The following is a 17,852-nucleotide window of genomic DNA, read 5'->3' as shown; positions in this document are numbered from 1 at the left end:
GCATGCGCAAGGGTATAAATTCTTTATCATGAAACTACAAGTACATACTCCAGAGTCTACGCCCAGCAGGATATTCGCTTCTCTCCCACTTCAGGAAACAAATAATCGCAAATATCCTTTGGAAGTTTGGTTTAAGTCCATTAATAAGTTTGGTTTTGGTTTAAGTCCATAATCTAATAAACTGCTGTCTATATATGTAAAGTAGCCTATAAACCCCAAAGTGCATTGATATTGATTTCACTAGGTTGTGAGACTGCACAGAATTTACTTTCTTTTTTTTCCTCTTTTTTTTACGGATGCAATTTTTTATTAAGATATAAAAAATACTCTCTCTCTATAAAAGTATAATTACTGTTGAATAGAAAGTAAAGGCAGCAACTCATTCTCACATCATAACCACGAGACGCACTATCATAAAACATGCCCAGCCCAATTGTTTGTCTTATACGATTATTAAAGTATGAAAATATGAACAAACAATAACTTTTGTATATAAATCATAAGTGCATTGTCAATGTTTTACTGATTCACTTAATATTCATAAAATAAGTATGAATTTTGACCATTGATCAAAACAAGTTGTAATGTTTTTGAAATAGGTTTAAGTCTCTTAAGCCTGCATTTATTTAATCTAAAATACAGTAAAACATTAATATTGTAAAATATTATTATAATGTCAAATATCTGGTTTCTTTTTGAATATATGCATATCAGAATCAGAATCAGAATCAGAAAGAGCTTTATTGCCAAGTGTGTTTGCACCCACAAGGAATTTTTCTTGGTACTGAAGCTTCCAGTGCACATATACAAATACAAATACAACAAGAACATAGTAATACAAATTCTAAGAATGAAAATATATAAAAAATATATAAAAATAGTATAAAAGTAAAAAAGTAGGGTCACAGTTGGGTTTAGTCTGAATAAACATTTACAGATTATGAACATATTTACAGTATTTTGAGTAGTATGAATATCTCATTATTTGTGCAGTCTGATCAGTTATTTTTGGTGCTGGTGGTTCTTATTATTAGCAATGTTGAAAATGTTTGCTGCTTAATATTTTTGTGGAAACGTGATTTAGGATTCTTTGATGAACAGAAAGTTCATGAACAGCATTTTGATAGAAATCTTTTGTAACATTACAAATGTCTTTATTGTCTCTTTTGTTAAATTGAATGCATCCTCGCAGAATAAAGGTATATATCTTTTTTAAATCTCACTTACCCAAAACTTTTGAATGCTAGTGCATCACGATATCCACAACATTTTGTTTTCAGTATTGATAATAATCAGAAATATTTCTTGATCATCAAATCATCATATCAGAGTGATTTCTGAAGGATCATGTGACACTGAAGACTGGTGAATGATGCTGAAAATTCAGCTTTGATCGCAGGAATAAATTACACTTTACAATATATTCACACAGAAAACAGTTATTTTAGTTTGTAATATTTCATATTACTGATCAAATAAATGCAGCTTTGGTGAGCAGAAGAGACGTCTTTCAGAAACATACAGGCCTGGTTTCACAGACAAGGCTTAGATTAAGCCAGGATTAGGCTTTAGAACAATTAGGGCATTTAAGCTGCTTTTATAAATGTGCCTTAGAAAAAAATATTACTGGTGTAAATCTTGAGACAAAGCAATAGCGCTGACATGATGTAAGATATCTCAGTGCAAGTTACTTCGTCCTGTGGAAAACAAAAACAACAATTGGCTTTTGTGTTTAATAACACTTACACATGTGATGCAGAAGTAATGAAGAGACCCACGTGATGGCGCTACACTTCAAGATGAACTCTTTTTCCTTCGTTTTGAACGGTTCCTCGTTGACAGATGCTTCCTCCTCCTCGGTGTGACTGATCTGCAGTTTCCTGGGCCAGTGTTACACAAAACCCATTTGGATGAGAACAAAATGCCTTTCATTAAGGACTGAATGGTCTAAAGTAACACACAGACTGACACAGAGAGGAAACTGCCATTCGTCCACGAATCTGATCAAGTATTGAGAGAGACATTTATATTTTACTGCTGCTAATCAATACAGAGGGGAAGAACTAGGCTATAGAAATTACATTCGCCGCAATCTTGCTTAAATCAAACATTAAATGCAAATGTAAAACAATAAACAAACAGAAACATGAATAAAATGTTTTTATGCTAAAAAAAATTCAAAGACATTTTTTATATTTTTTTGTGTATACATTTCTACTGTGTATGAGATGTGACAAATGTGACTTAAGTTCACACACTTATTAGCAGTTTACATTAACTAACAAAAGTCACTTGTTTAAGGCTCTACGTCATGCTCTCGTGTCCACAAAACATCCGAGTCGCTGTTATGGGCGTGGCTCTACTAGACTATGCGCCACGCCCTGTTGCTATGGTAACTCCTATGATAGTAGTAAGCTCGATAATCAGTGCCGAGCGCGTGGCCCCGACGACACGCCCCACGGTTGTACAACAACAGTCACGTGACACCCTGAACATTGCATAAATTAGGATGACAGTGCTGTGCGACGTTTTATAACATCCATTAAACAACCCAACCCGAAGCAGTTTAACAATGTTAACGGTTAGACCTCTTTGACCGAGTCAGGCTCATTTGTCAGAGATGTTGTCATGGATCGCGGCTCTGCTGACGGGAATCCTCTCCGCGCATCTCGCGCAGCGCTTGTGTTTTCCACACTTCTGGAAAGACGCCCTGTATTTAATGAAAGTCATACGGTACGGAGCGCGTCTGGAGATCTTCAAAAGATCCTCGCGGGTCGTGACAGTCATAGACAGGTTTGTTCAACAAGCCCAGCGGATCCCTGAGAAAGCCTTTGTGGTTTATGAAGGAGTGACATACACCTATAGAGAGCTCGAGGCGCGCAGCAACAGGGTCGCGCGCGTGTTCCAGGACGCGGTGAGGAAAGGAGACACGGTGGCGCTCCTCATGAGCAACGAGCCCGACTTCATCGCGGTGTGGTTCGGCTTCTGCAAACTGGGCTGTGCCGTGGCGTTCCTCAACACGAACATCAAGCCCAGATCACTGCTGCACTGTCTGAACTGCTGTGGAGCCAAACTGCTGGTGGTCGGAGCAGGTACACTCATTCCTGACACTTTACAACCACACGACGACGATCCGCTCAAATGTGTTACTTATGTAAGCGAACGAAATAACTAGATCTCTTATCATTAACACAGGCGAAAGACCATTAAAGCAGGTGATTTTCTATTTCTTTGTTTTTACCTAATGTATAAATATAAATTGGCAAACTTAACTTAAAGAACGAAGGATGACAGATTGACATCCCCAGATTGACCTTTGACCCTTTAATCCTTGACCTATTACCCTGGTAACCTGTCTGCAGGTGCTGGGCTGTTCTGTTTGAGTAGGCTTTGCTCGAGCTGTGCATTATAAACTTTCTCAATGTTAAAATATTCACATTTTAATATATTATAGCCTATATTTTATAAGTAATTGTAACCAGTAACGATTACATGCAATTAACCATAAACCAACCAGTCTATTCCTAACCCAATAGTAAGTACATGTAGTTTATTACTCAGTACTTAAATGTATAATTACACTGAAACACAGACACCTGAAGATAAAGTTTAACCTGGTTTTATTACACTATTTAAAGGTATACAATGTATATAGGTAAAAAGTTGTCTATAAATGGGTAAGCATTTATCATTTATAATATTGTGTCGTGTTATTTATGATTAGTTTTTCGAACGGGTTGAGTATTATGTTGAATTTTTTTTTCGTTGAATTTTTTTTGCTCTTTTTTTTGTTTCTTTCTTCTTTTAACAGTTTGAAATGAAGATTTTCATTGATAGTGGTTGTTCTTGCAGATCTTCTAGGCTCTCTGGAGGAGATTCTCCCAGGTCTCCGGGAGGACGGTGTGTCAGTGTGGTGTTTGAGCGCAGCGAGCGCTCGTCCTGATGTGCACAGTCTGCTGGATCAGATCGAGAGAGCTTCACACGAGCCCGTCCCAGCCGAGCGCCGCTCCGTCACCTGCCTCAAAACCCCCACGCTCTACATCTTCACCTCAGGCACTACCGGTACGTGATGAGTTTCTCTTCATCTCGGTGGACATTTCCGTTCTACAGCCCTGTGTTTCTGGAGATCCCAAAGACCCTGATGAACAGGTTCAGTGTTCCCAAAAGCCCTTCGCCGAGCCTGAAAGAGACGGGTGCTGCGTCCCAATTCGCCTACGTATACTACGCCCTAAAAGTATGTACTCTTTGTGTGAAGAAAAAGTACATACTTTTGAGTGTGTAGCAGAAGAGTAGGCAAGCTTTGGGACATTCTACTTCGTCATCTTTAACGAATGCTCTCTGTTGCTTAGTTACGTGCCACCTGTCAATCATCTTGTCACCGTTAAAATCCTCCATTCAATCTTCCTACCGTTTCGGAGAGAAATGTTGTAGCACGTTCATCTGCAGTCGTGGGTCTTTCATGCGGAGACTCTCCTCATGTGTTTGCAATGTGAATATAATGATGCATTTAAAAGTTAATGGCTAAACGGATCTTTGCAAAAGTTCGCAGTGCTGCTGCAGATGCAGTATAATGTAGAAAACATTGAATAAATACATTTTCGTCAGGTTAGATACTGATAATTAATCACTCAAACCCCTTTATCTAAACCTCTCTACATAACCACCGCACATCCTCCATGTCTGTAGTTTGTAGTTCTAACCGAATCCCTGTCCAGCGCGCGATGGGTTGTAGGCAACATTAGCCGTTAGAGTGCGCATCGATCTGCACTTCGGATTCTGACCGGAAATAGTAGACCATCCGGGTATCTTAGGAACACTCATTTCAACATACTACGATTTGGGACGTACTAATTCTATTTTCGAATACTATTTAGGACGGATAGTATGCGAATTGGGGCGCACCGTGGGACTACTGACTGGTGAAGATCCATGTTTTTAGAGTGTGGATTATGTTGTCCTCTACTCTTCTGTATTGTCATGGTGTGTTGTGTGTTGCAGGGCTTCCCAAAGCTGCAGTTATCACACACTTGCAGTCCCTGAAAGCGGCAGCTGGGTTTTGGGCGTACGGCGGGACAGGAAGTGATGTCATCTACACGCCGCTCCCCCTGTATCATAGTGCAGCCTCGCTCGTAGGCATCGGAGGGACCATTGAATTGGGTAATTCTCTTAATCAAACCTTTTAGTGAAAAAACTGTAGGAGATCGCAAACCTTGATGCTTTCTTGTGGTAATTAATGACACTCATGTCATCTAATCCAAACACAGATTGGGTCAAAGAATGTTTATGACTTGCTCCTCAACGGTCACCCTAAAATGATCATGTCATTCTAAACCTGTATGCATTTCTTTCTAATGTGGAACACAAAAGAAGATATTTAGAAAAATGTCTCAGTAAATGAATCATTAATCGATGACGATCTTATTCCCACCCGATCTTATTCCTGAATGACAACGATTCTCTAAGACGCTTGAAGAAACCGTCCTGTAAAGCTTCCTGAAAAACTATGTGCAAGTGTACCTGTACAAAAGCTGTTTTAAATGCAAAAGGGTGGTCACACCAAATATTGATTTGATTCGGTTAATAGAAGTTAATTAGTAAATAAAATCTATTTATGACATTAAGTTTGAAAGCATCCTCACTTTACAGCATTTTTACACAAGTGCCTAACACGTCTCACAGTACTGTAGTTTGCAGGACGGTTTCTTCAAGCGACTCGGAGACGTTCCCACAGTTCTTCTGGATTTAGTCTGTCTCAGTTGTTTCTGTTTCTTCATGTAATCACAGACGAACTCGATGATGGTGAGATCAGACCGGCTGTTGTCAGACTCCTTGTGCATACAGAAATATCACTGGATTATTACAAAAGGAATGTTTTATAAATGTAAACTGATATTTCCTACTGACAATACAGCAAAATATATGAATAACTGTCTTACACTTTACCTCCGATGATTCTCAGGGTTCTACCAAGGTTTCTTTTCTTTTTTTCTCCATTCTGCCACCGATGGAGTTTTGGTTCCTTGCCACTGTTGCCTTGGCTTTTGGCTTGCATAGTTGGGGACATTTAATATTCAACAATATTACTGATCTGCCTTACTTAAGAGAGACGATGACGTAATTTTGTTGCATTATTTTCATGTTATCACTGTGAAGCTGACTTGACTTGAGATGATCATAGAAATGCTTTCTTTTGACCTTGGATGACAAAGCTTATGTGACTTTGTGTGGTCATTCCTTAATTCCTTCATTCATTAATTCAGCCTTTAAATACAGACGATGCTTTGAGTGCAAGAGCTGTCTAATGCTGCTAAAATATTTCCATTTTCTGCCCTTTCACCAAAACCGAACAGAATTCGCATGTTAATGAGCTGCATGGAGCATGTGTAATGTTCATCGCCAAAAACAGCCTTATTAGGCACATCAGAATGGATGTTTAGTTTCATATCTGTCTTCTCTGTGCTTTTGTCATTTAGGTGCCACCTGTGTCCTGAAGAAGAAGTTTTCTGCCTCTCAGTTCTGGAATGACTGCAGGAAACACAATGTCACCATATTCCAGTATATAGGAGAGCTTTGCCGATATCTGTGCAATCAGCCTGTGGTACAGTACCTCATTTCAATGGTTTCCTCATGTAAATCTGTGTGGGTATATGCAGGATGTGGGTCAATCTCAGAAAATGCTGCCCTTTTGCCTGATAATTTCAGCAAAAGTTTATACATTTTTGTTTAATGCATGTTTGAAAAAATCTGTCATAAAAACAAGTTTTCGTGACAGCCACTGTTTAAATGCATCAATCAACAACAAATTGGAGCTACGTGATGAAAAACGTGATATAAAAATCATCTAAAAATATGTAGCAATTGAATTCGGACTCTGTTGTTAATTTTAACCCTGTTACAGTAAGTTTGAAAATTGAATGGAAATTCTTCTTTTGTGTTCCACTGAAGGAAGTTAATAATGACGTAATGTTGCTGTGTTTTCTGAGCTTGACTCGTATGCATGTATGACCCTTTGTGTTGTTTTTGATGCTGTCTAGTTTCTGGTCATTCATTTTGACATCATAAATGCTTGGTTTTAGTTTGTGTAAATGAAAGCGCATATATTACATAATCTCATGACAATAAGACGTGCCACGGTCCTGTTAGTTCCACATTAATGTCTTCATTATGCGTCATGCATATCATGGACCAGGACTCCAGAAGGGCCCGTACGCAGAAGCTCACTGCAGAGCGTGTGTGTCTCTGGTCACGCAGACAAACTCTGCAAAGAATGTATCCATGTGCTCTGCGAATCCATGAAAATGAACTTTTTGTTTTGTGTGGGGTTGTGTAGCGTTTTCATGGCTAACTGACAGACGGCTCTTTTGTTAATGTTTTTCATTCACGGTTCAGCGTGTCCCAGAGTCTGTCAAAGATCTCTTTGTGCCCGTCCTCTAATGGCCCGGACAGTCCGTACACCGATCTGCTAGCTAAGCAAACACACAAAACATCACAGTGACAGGCACGTAAGACCAGAAGCACACATTCTGCAGCAGGAACATCCACATACAGAATGAGTTTTCAGAATGGCACATGTCTCGTGTAAGAGCAGGAAATGTTGTTAGTCAGTCCATTGATGAGCTTTAACTGACAGCACACGCATCCACGAGGCTGTTGTGAATATGGAGTGGTTCTGCTGGTCTGACTGGCTCGCATTGTTTCCCCACACACACGGTCTTACTGAGAAATGCAGCACTGCAGGAAAAAAATCACTTGGACTTGCATGGAAGGAGTGACCTGAGCCAGAGAGTGAGCTCTTTTGACATAAGAAACCACCCAGATCACCCTAGCTTTGTGGAAGTGAGTTCTGCATGGTCAAACACGATTCACATTTTCTTTTTAACTTTTTTTCCCCCATTAATTACACACTGGACTCAATCCTCAAACCGGTTTCTCTCAGGGCGTCCAAGGCATCTCTGTAGTCTCCGACATCAATCTTTCACCATGCAGAGTCTGTGTGATCTGTGTGCCTTAAATTATTGCATTGTTTAAATTAGTACATTTTTAGCTAACTGTGATTTGTATATGTACATATTGTGTATGAACAGTTACCTCTGATATCAGATCACTCTAAAATGTAATGTGGACTCTATAAAGCTGCTGTGAAAAGCGCTATACAAATAAATGTGAATAGAATTGAATTGATCGTGAAAAGCTTCGTCTTGATGTGCTTTGTGTGTGTCTGTTAGGCAGAGAATGAGAAGGATCACAGGGTGCTCATGGGTGTTGGGAACGGTCTGCGGCAGGACGTTTGGAGAGAGTTCCTCCGGCGTTTCGGGGAGATCCGCATGTGTGAGATCTACGGCTCCACCGAAGGAAACCTGTGCTTCATGAACCACGTCGGCAAGATCGGAGCCGTCGGCCGCTCCAATTTCTTTTACAAGGTCAGTTCAGAAACTCTTCAATTCACCGTGGGCTTATGATTGTCAAGTTTAAAGGCCAACAAAAAGATAAGCAAGTCTCAGTAAATATTTAAACTAGATCTATAGGGGTGCGTCTCAGCGTCAAACATGGGATTGCGCCATAATTCATTTCTTGCATCTATTTGCTTTGATGTCAAAGACCCAGGGTCAGTGACCACCAGAGCAGAGATAGCATCCGTGTTGTGTGTTTAAGATGTTCTTGTTGAGTGTGTTTATTTGTTTTAATGCTATGTGCTTGTTCAGGCTGAAAATGAAAGTTTCTGTCTGAAGTTTTTCCTAAATTAAGCTCAAAGTATAGGTTTTTACGCATATGCTAGTGTATGGTACAGTGCACATGTGTGCAGTCCAATTTTTCTAAACAAGAGTACTCTATGCTCAGCTTAAGTTTGTAAGCACGTTGTTGCACAGTCAAAAAACAGACTGAACAAAAATGAATTACTGGAGATGCAACAAAAATAGACACCCATGTTGATGAGTGCTTGTGTGAGGGGGTCAAGGGTACTCTTGTTCTGTATGAACATACGATATTCATTTTATATGTGCAGGTCTTAAAAATGTCTTAAATTTGATTTTCAAAACTCTGCACTGCAGATACCCTGAATACTAACGGTATTGGGTTGCTAATGGACAAGAAATCCATTTGAAATTTTGGATTCAACTTAGTTTCAATTCAGTTTAAAATATTAAAAATTGACATTTTTTAAAAACCTCAGAAAAGAGTTGCTGTTACTCATCAGACTGGAAAAGGTTATAAAACCATCTCTAAAGACTCCACAAATCCACAGTCAGACAGATTGGCCCTCATTTATCATTCTTGCGTAGAAACAGGCATATATGTTGGCGTAAGAATATGCTTACACTCCTCTCACCGCCTGATTTATGAAGCTGTGCGTACCTTTGAAATCCAGGTGTACCTGCGCTTGATAAATGCCGCGGCTGAAAACGATCGTCATTAGAATAACACGCCCCTATATATTCAAGTCTCCGCTTCCCCCACGCCCTCATTTTACGCCATGGACACACGGAAGACGGCAAAGAAGAGAAACTTCTCTGACGTGGAGATCGAGACCATCACCAGGGAAGTGGAAAGAAACTAAATTGTTTTCTTTGGGAGTTTAAAGAGTGGGATTAAAGGCGCCCACAAAAACTAAATATGGACCCAAATTACGAGTTATGTTAATAGTGTGGGGGTTGAGAAGCGCACTGCAGCAGAGGTAAGAATGTTTTATTGCTTAATATAGACCTTAATATAGACTTAATAGTGATCAAGTTAAGCATGAGTTTTCTTTATTGCCTAATATAGACCAATAGTGATCAAGTTAAGCATGAGTTTTCTTTATTGCCTAATATAGACCAATAGTGATCAAGTTAAGCATGAGTTTTCTTTATTGCCTAATATAGACCAATAGTGATCAAGTTAAGCATGAGTTTTCTTTATTGCCTAATATAGACCAATAGTGATCAAGTTAAGCATGAGTTTTCTTGTTTATTGTAGGTGAAAAAAAAACGCTTATTGGTATTTAGAAGAAGAATGTCGTTATTATTATTATTTGTATTATTATTATTATTATTATTTAAAAGAAGAAGAATGTCATTTTTATTATTTTGTCAGTCTGAATTATTTTTTGGTCATTGAAAGCCTTTCATTACTGAACCCAGTCCGTGCGCACCTGTCAGGCCTAACCCTGAAACGTCAGGTAAAGCGCACAGGCTCGCAACTGAAGGAATACATATGCCTATAAATCAAATGCTTTGGTAAAGTCACACAAATTAAACATTGAAGTCCATGTTGCACAAAAATAAACACTGAAGTTTATAATTACTATGTTGTTGTTTTTTTACAGTGGGCCATAATATATCATATCTTTTAGTTTGTCAGTGCGTTTTGTGGTGTTAGGAATTGTTTTTCTGCACATTTCCGCACTAACTCAAAACGTGCGTACACCACCTCCTGAGCTGGCGTAGGATTTGAGCGTGCCGTACGCCAACGTCCATATTGATAAATCTCAAAGTCACCGTGGATTTGGGTGTACGCTGGAAATCTGGTGTACGCACTTTTGATAAATGAGGGCCATTGTGTTCAAATGGAGGAGATTTAAGAAAATTGCTCCCTTCCCCTGGAGTGGTCAACCAGCAAAGATCACCCCAAAAGCGAGACTGTAATAGTCTGTGAGGTCACAAAGGATCCAAGGGTAACTTTTAACCTACTAAAGGAAGGTTGAGTTCATATGAGTTCACATGAGTTCACCATCAGGAGAACATGGTGTGCATGGCAAAGTTGCAACATCTTCAAAAAGTACATTGCTGTCTGTCTGCAGTTTGCTAAAGATCAAGAGGACAAGCCAGAGGGCTGTTGGGAAAATGTTTTGTGGACAAAGTATATATTTTTATCTCATTTGTTTGAGTGGGTTCTCTTTGCCTACTTTTAGGACTGTTGTTGAGGTCAGGTCTCTGTGTGGGTCAGTCAGGTTCTTCCACACCAAACTCACCCAACCATGTCTTTATTCACTTTGCTTTGTGCATTTTTTCAGCGTTCATGCCGAAGGTTGTGCTTGTTCATATCAGTTTAAATGATGATGTCATCCAGCTGATATTTCTCCATAGGATCCCGCTGTCTGAAACGCAGTGTTTTGTTTGTTTTTGCAGTTGATTTTTAAGTATGATCTGGTGAAGTATGACCTGATCAGAGATGAGCCTGCGAGAGACCACAATGGATTCTGCCAGCATGTTCAGAAAGGTGAGAGCATCTGAAACGTTCAGATTCAGCCCAGCCAGTATAATGTACTGACAAAACATTATTTTTGCTTTTTACACCTTTGGTTTGGAGGTCTGCACAGGCTTTAAACTGAAGCTTGAACTTTACCAATACCAAGATCATCTGACCCAAGCCTTCTGCTGTTAAATTTTAAGACCAAACCTGACCCGAACCCGAAATTGCTTTCTCACAACACGTAACTTTTCACAATATACTGTATTTCAGGATTGCACGCAACAGTCAGTATAGAAAAATGAAGAAAAAAACCCAACAACCCCAGCTTCATCATGGCAAGGAACTGCCTCAGCACACGAACAAAAGAGAAAAACACATACTTGCCAGCAGTATTAAACTTTCCTGGGTTACCAACAGGTGTAATTTAACAGTCACATAAATCTCTCTTGGAACTTGAACTTCTTTAAAACAGAGTTTCAGAAATTATTGCCAACTGTTAACACAAACTTCTCCCTATCAATGTGAAGGAATGGAAGAGAACTGCATTGACAGCTGATGGTTTCAGTCGCTTTGGATAAAATCTGTAAAAAAGTCTTCTAAATTAATAATAAAATGTAAATGGTTTCAGCACTCCAAATGATTCAGTGAGAGAGGTCCAGTCTTGTTCTGATAATTTGCAGAACAATGGTAAATGTGAACGCACCTCTTCAAATCATGTCCAGTCAATTGAATTTGCCCCAGTAGAGTCCAGTCTAAGTGTAGAAACATCTCAGAGATGCACCTGAGCTAAACTGCAGGTGTTCGGGTCAGAATATCTATATCAGTGATATTTCAGTTTTAAGACCAAACCTTTTTTCCCTATTAAATTTGTAAAGTTATCAAAGAGTCTCCAGGGCAGGTTTGAGAAAAGGTTTATTTTATTTTATATAAAAGCCGGGTTATTTTGCAATGTTGACTGGCTCACTTGACATGATCACATAATCACTGAAATATGTATAATAATTCTGTAAATAAACGCACAATGACTTGATTTTTTCTCAATTGTTGCTGTTTTCTGTTAATGTGGTGTTTGTATGTTGATGATCAGGTGAGACGGGGCTGCTGCTGTCGAAGATCTGCAGTCAGAGTCCGTTCTTCGGTTATGCTGGAAACAAACAGCTGACAGAGAAGAAGATCCTGCGAAACGTGTTTGTCAAAGGAGACGCTTACTTCAACACTGGAGACCTGATGGCTGAGGACGAGGAAAACTTCATCTGCTTCAAAGACAGAGTGGGAGACACTTTCAGGTAGGGAGGAGCACACGAACTCGAAGGCCTGTCGTCACCATGATGAAATATTTGTGATTAAGCATGTATGCATATGAGCATGGTCTTATTGATGAAATGAAACTATAAATTTTGCACGCTGCCGTTGTTTGCAGATGGAAGGGTGAAAATGTGGCGACCACTGAGGTGACAGAGATACTGGGACTGGTAGATTTTATTCAGGAAGTCAATGTGTATGGAGTCCAGGTGCCAGGTATTGTAGACTTCACATGAGCCAAAACCCCTTATTTTAGCTATTTTAGCTATTACATGTTTAAAATACTTGACTACTATAGCTCTTTTGTTAAAATGCTTTGTATGATTGTAAAAAAAAACACTCTTTTGGAATCAATATATAAATATTGCAAGTACATTTTTTTTACTTAATCACTCAGCCATTCTGAAACATTAGAATGTTAATGTCTGTTAGATTGTTTGTATATAATTTTTTTTTACAAGCTTTGACTCAGCATCTGGGTTTCTGTGTGCAGGAAATGAGGGCCGTGCTGGAATGGCTGCAGTGATTGTGAGGCCCGAGTGCACGTTTGATGGAAAGAAACTGTTCAATATTGTCCTCAAAGAGCTGCCATCATATGCTAGACCTCTCTTCATTCGACTGCAGGTACAAAACAAACACTAACCTGTGTGTGTGCGTGCGTGCGTGCGTGCATGCGTGCATGCGTGCGTGCGTGCGTGCATGCGTGCATGCGTGCGTGCGTGCGTGCGTGCGTGCGTGCGATGGGTAGGTTTAGGGGTAGGGTTAGTGTAAGGAGAGGAAATATACAGTTTGTACAGTATAAACCATTACGTCTATGGAGAGTTCCCACAAAGATAGTAAACCAGACGTGTGTGTGTGTGTGTGTGTGTGTGTGTGTGTGTGTGTGTGTGTGTGTGTGTGTGTGTGTGTTTGTGTGTATGTGTGTGTGTGTGTATCTGAGTATGACTGAGTCTGTCTGTGTGACTGTGTGAGTCTGACTGTGAGAGTCTGACTGTGAGAGTCTGACTGTGTGAGTCTGACTGTGTGAGTCTGACTGTGTGAGTCTGACTGTGTGAGTATGACTGTGTGAGTATGACTGTGTGAGTATGACTGTGTGAGTATGACTGTGAGTGTGTCTGACTGTGTGAGTCTGACTGTGTGAGTCTGACTGTGTGAGTCTGACTGTGTGAGTATGACTGTGTGAGTGTGTATGACTGTGTGAGTATGAGTCTGACTGTGAGAGTCTGACTGTGTGAGTCTGACTGTGAGTCTGACTGTGAGTATGACTGTGTGAGTATGACTGTGTGAGTATGACTGTGTGAGTATGACTGTGTGAGTATGACTGTGAGTATGACTGTGTGAGTATGACTGTGTGAGTATGTGTATGACTGTGAGTATGACTGTGTGAGTCTGACTGTGACTGTGAGTCTGACTGTGACTGTGAGTCTGACTATGTGAGTATGTGTATGACTGTGTGAGTATGACTGTGTGAGTATGAGTATGACTGTGTGAGTATGACTGTGTGAGTATGACTGTGTGAGTATGACTGTAAGTCTGACTGTGTGAGTCTGACTGTGAGTATGAGTCTGACTGTGTGAGTCTGACTGTGTGAGTCTGACTTGTGAGTATGTGTATGACTGTGAGTATGACTGAGTATGAGTATGACTGTGTGAGTATGTGTATGACTGTGAGAGTCTGACTGTGTGAGTATGACTGAGTCTGACTGTGAGAGTCTGACTGTGAGAGTCTGACTGTGAGAGTCACTGTGTGAGTGTGACTGTGTGTGAGTATGACTGTGTGTGTATGACTGTGTGTGTATGACTGTGTGTGTATGACTGTGTGTGTATGACTGTGTGAGTCTGACTGTGTGAGTCTGACTGTGTGAGTATGACTGTGTGAGTATGACTGTGAGTGTGTATGACTGTGTGAGTATGAGTCTGACTGTGAGAGTCTGACTGTGTGAGTCTGACTGTGTGAGTCTGACTGTGTGAGTCTGACTGTGTGAGTTTGACTGTGTGAGTCTGACTGTGTGAGTTTGACTGTGTGAGTCTGACTGTGTGAGTCTGACTGTGTGAGTTTGACTGTGTGAGTCTGACTGTGTGAGTCTGACTGTGTGAGTCTGACTGTGTGAGTCTGACTGTGTGAGTCTGACTGTGTGAGTCTGACTGTGAGTCTGACTGTGTGAGTTTGACTGTGTGAGTATGTGTATGACTGTGAGTATGACTGTGTGAGTCTGACTGTGACTGTGAGTCTGACTGTGTGAGTCTGACTATGTGAGTATGTGTATGACTGTGTGAGTATGACTGTGTGAGTATGAGTATGACTGTGTGAGTATGACTGTGTGAGTATGACTGTGTGAGTCTGACTGTGAGTATGAGTCTGACTGTGAGTGTGAGTCTGACTGTGTGAGTCTGACTGTGTGAGTCTGACTTGTGAGTATGTGTATGACTGTGTGAGTATGACTGTGAGTATGAGTATGACTGTGTGAGTATGAGTCTGACTGTGAGAGTCTGACTGTGAGAGTCTGACTGTGAGAGTCTGACTGTGAGAGTCTGACTGTGTGAGTGTGACTGTGTGTGAGTGTGACTGTGTGAGTATGACTGTTAGTGTGACTGTGTGAGTGTGACTGTGTGAGTGTGACTGTGTGAGTATGACTGTGTGAGTATGAGTGTGTGAATAACTGTGTGAGTCTGACTGACTGTGTATGACTGTGACTGTGGGTATAACTATGCGAGTGTGACTGTGTGAGTGTACTTGGGGCACGTCCGAATCCACTTTTGCTAGGTTAACGACGGAAAAAAATGGTCAGTGCGCCCGGCGTATGGTCTAAAAGGGTTGTCCCTATTCTCTTCATGAGTAATGGGTGTGTTTTGGGCATAACGTGCATTAAACCAATCAGAGTGTAATATCCCATTCCCTTTAAAAGCCGGTTGCGCTCGTGCCATGGCGGATTCGCTATTTACATGGCAGAATTGGCAAGTGGAAAAACTGAACACGTCTCCAGAGAGGAAACGAATCTGCTCGTGTGTGTGTGTGTGTGTGTGTGTGTGTGTGTGTGTGTGTGAGGTTAAAGCGCAAGCAGACCATCTATGGGACAAGCCGGATTCCACCATATCTTTATGTACACACTATATTAATCTCTTACATTGTAATCCTTTTATTTTTAATATTTGTCTCGTTTGTGTGCTGCTGTGCATCTGTGTGTGTAATAAGCAGTGTACGCGCGTTGTGGACCTGCCTATAGGCGCATATTACTAATGCGCTCTTTAAATAAATAAAAAAATACCACGCCATCGACTTTAGATCAGGTTTCAGTTGGTCAATGGCTCAGTCTATTTCAGTTCCTCAAAATAGCAACGCTCCAACAATACGCTAGAACACACACCTCGTTTTCGTTTTCGTTTTCATGGGCGCACAAATGGACACAAATGCATTTGCTATTTAAACAACGTGGCGCAGAACGTGAAAATGAAAACTGCGTCGGGCTGAAACTAGCAAAAAACACTTGCTATGACTGTGTGATAATCAGTGTTGTCATATTTTTGTAAAGTATGTTTATTAAAATATAATAAAACACACTGATTTACATTAAAACAAAGGTATGAAGGTAGATTTGAAGGGAAAAGATTTTGTTTTCTTACACCTATAGTACACTGAACTGTGTTAAAATCTCAGAAAATGTAGTTTAGAGTTTCATGACCCTTTAATACCGCGTGGAAACAGGACCTTTTAGACGTCTAGATTGGGACTTCTGGACTTTCTCTTGTGCCCAATCAGTTTCATTATGTAGCTGCACTTCATCACAATCATGTCCACATCTGCCTTCAGGACTGAGGCTTTCTCATGCTCAGTGTGTCATGTGGTTTGCGTCTGTAGGAGTCTATGGAGATGACCAGCACGTTCAAGCAGCAGAAGTTCAGTCTGGTGGAGAGCGGCTTCAACCCGTCCAGCATCAGCGACCCGCTCTTCTTCCTGGACTACACAGAGAAGAGCTACATTCCCCTCACCAGCTCTGTCTATGATAGTATATTAAACGCTCAGAAGAAAGTCTAGCGCGAGCCCTTTGACAGCACCTCGATACCTTAGAGAAGTGATTTAGCCGTGCTGCTACTGAGGGACTCGCCGGCTCTTTGTAACGCTGTATATTTGATCAGCTTCCGTAGTGAATTATTGATCAGAGCTGCAGACCGTGTCATTCAGTGAATGTAGAGTTAGTAGATATATAAGAGGGTAATGATGATATGCTCCGAGTGGACATGAGCGAACAGCTGTGTGTGTGTGCTGATATCGACACAGGAAGTGCACAAAGACCTTGAGACATGGAACAGGCCATCTGGCTAATATAGTATAGTGAATGTGTGTGTGTGTGTGTGTGTGTGTGTGTGTGTGTGTGTGAAGGAAAAGCTTTTATATTTGGTGACTGTAAAGATTATGTTCAAAACAGACACTTTCACATATCGCTTTAGTGTGTGTCATATGAGCACATCAAACTTTAACGTCCCACAATGCAACTCAATCCCAGTGAAATTTAAATGGTTACAGTTGAATTTACAGTAAATTATGTAAAAAGGAATTCCAAACCAAATTCAGCACTTAGGATTGTGTACGGTCTTCCTGATGATTTATGAAGCCAGTCACTCAGTCATACACTGTTCTGACATCAGTCTTGAGTGGCTGTGTGTGTTTGAGTTATTTTAATAAAACCGGCCATCTTTCTACATGTTGATGTGTAATGTTATAATTATGTGTAATGATACACATGCACTGTGAATATTTCAAATACACAGACTAAGTCTGACTGTGACTCGAACTGTATTTTTTTTTTTTTTTTGCTATAGTTCTGAGCATCATAAAAAGTGACCATTTTCTTCTTTTTGGTCGATTATTATTTTGTTTTAGTCTTGTTAAACAGGGCACTTGAAACATTTGAGATTCACTGTGAATTATATTTAAAAAAATGTCTTCACTTACTGAAGTGAAAAATATATGTAATGATGTCAATCAGATTTATTAACCTAATTATGTTATAATAAATGACAAATTTTGTTTACATGCATTCACGTTTTCACTGTATGGTGAAAAGCATGTCAGAAACCAATGCAGGAAAAAGACTCATTTCAAACGTGAAATGGTTTTGCTCTCATTTCTTTATCAAGAGAAAGGTAGGACTGAATTTGAAGTCAGAGTCCTTCAGCACATGCTACCTCTTCAATAGACTGTGTGACTGAAAAAGCTTATTTTCACAGCAGTGTATATCATCATCTATGAGCTGATTTATAATGATGCCATGATACTGAGAAAGAAAGCCATGTCAGGACTATATTGTCTGTAATTTTAACATTGACTATGTTTGCAAGCATTTCACTTCATAATAAAATTGATAATGAATTATACATTTTATC

The 17,852-nt window shown here is 40.1% G+C and overlaps 1 protein-coding gene across 1 annotated transcript; it reads left to right on the top strand.

The window, feature by feature from the left end:
• The first annotated feature begins 2,318 nt into the window (after positions 1-2,318).
• On the top strand, positions 2,319-17,841 carry slc27a6 (solute carrier family 27 member 6). The gene is made up of 10 exons (XM_084401082.1): positions 2,319-3,092; positions 3,853-4,062; positions 4,999-5,157; positions 6,474-6,598; positions 8,226-8,420; positions 11,106-11,196; positions 12,257-12,455; positions 12,590-12,687; positions 12,965-13,095; positions 16,327-17,841. Exons 1-10 carry the CDS (start codon positions 2,621-2,623, stop codon positions 16,501-16,503), a joined length of 1,857 nt encoding a protein of 618 aa, XP_084257208.1. The 5' UTR covers positions 2,319-2,620; the 3' UTR covers positions 16,504-17,841.
• Positions 17,842-17,852: the final 11 nt, after the last annotated feature.

Source organism: Rutilus rutilus (assembly GCF_951802725.1).
Source record: "Rutilus rutilus genome assembly, chromosome: 25".
Taxonomy (NCBI): Eukaryota; Metazoa; Chordata; class Actinopteri; order Cypriniformes; family Leuciscidae; genus Rutilus; species Rutilus rutilus.
This window is presented reverse-complemented; position numbering and strand designations above follow the sequence as displayed.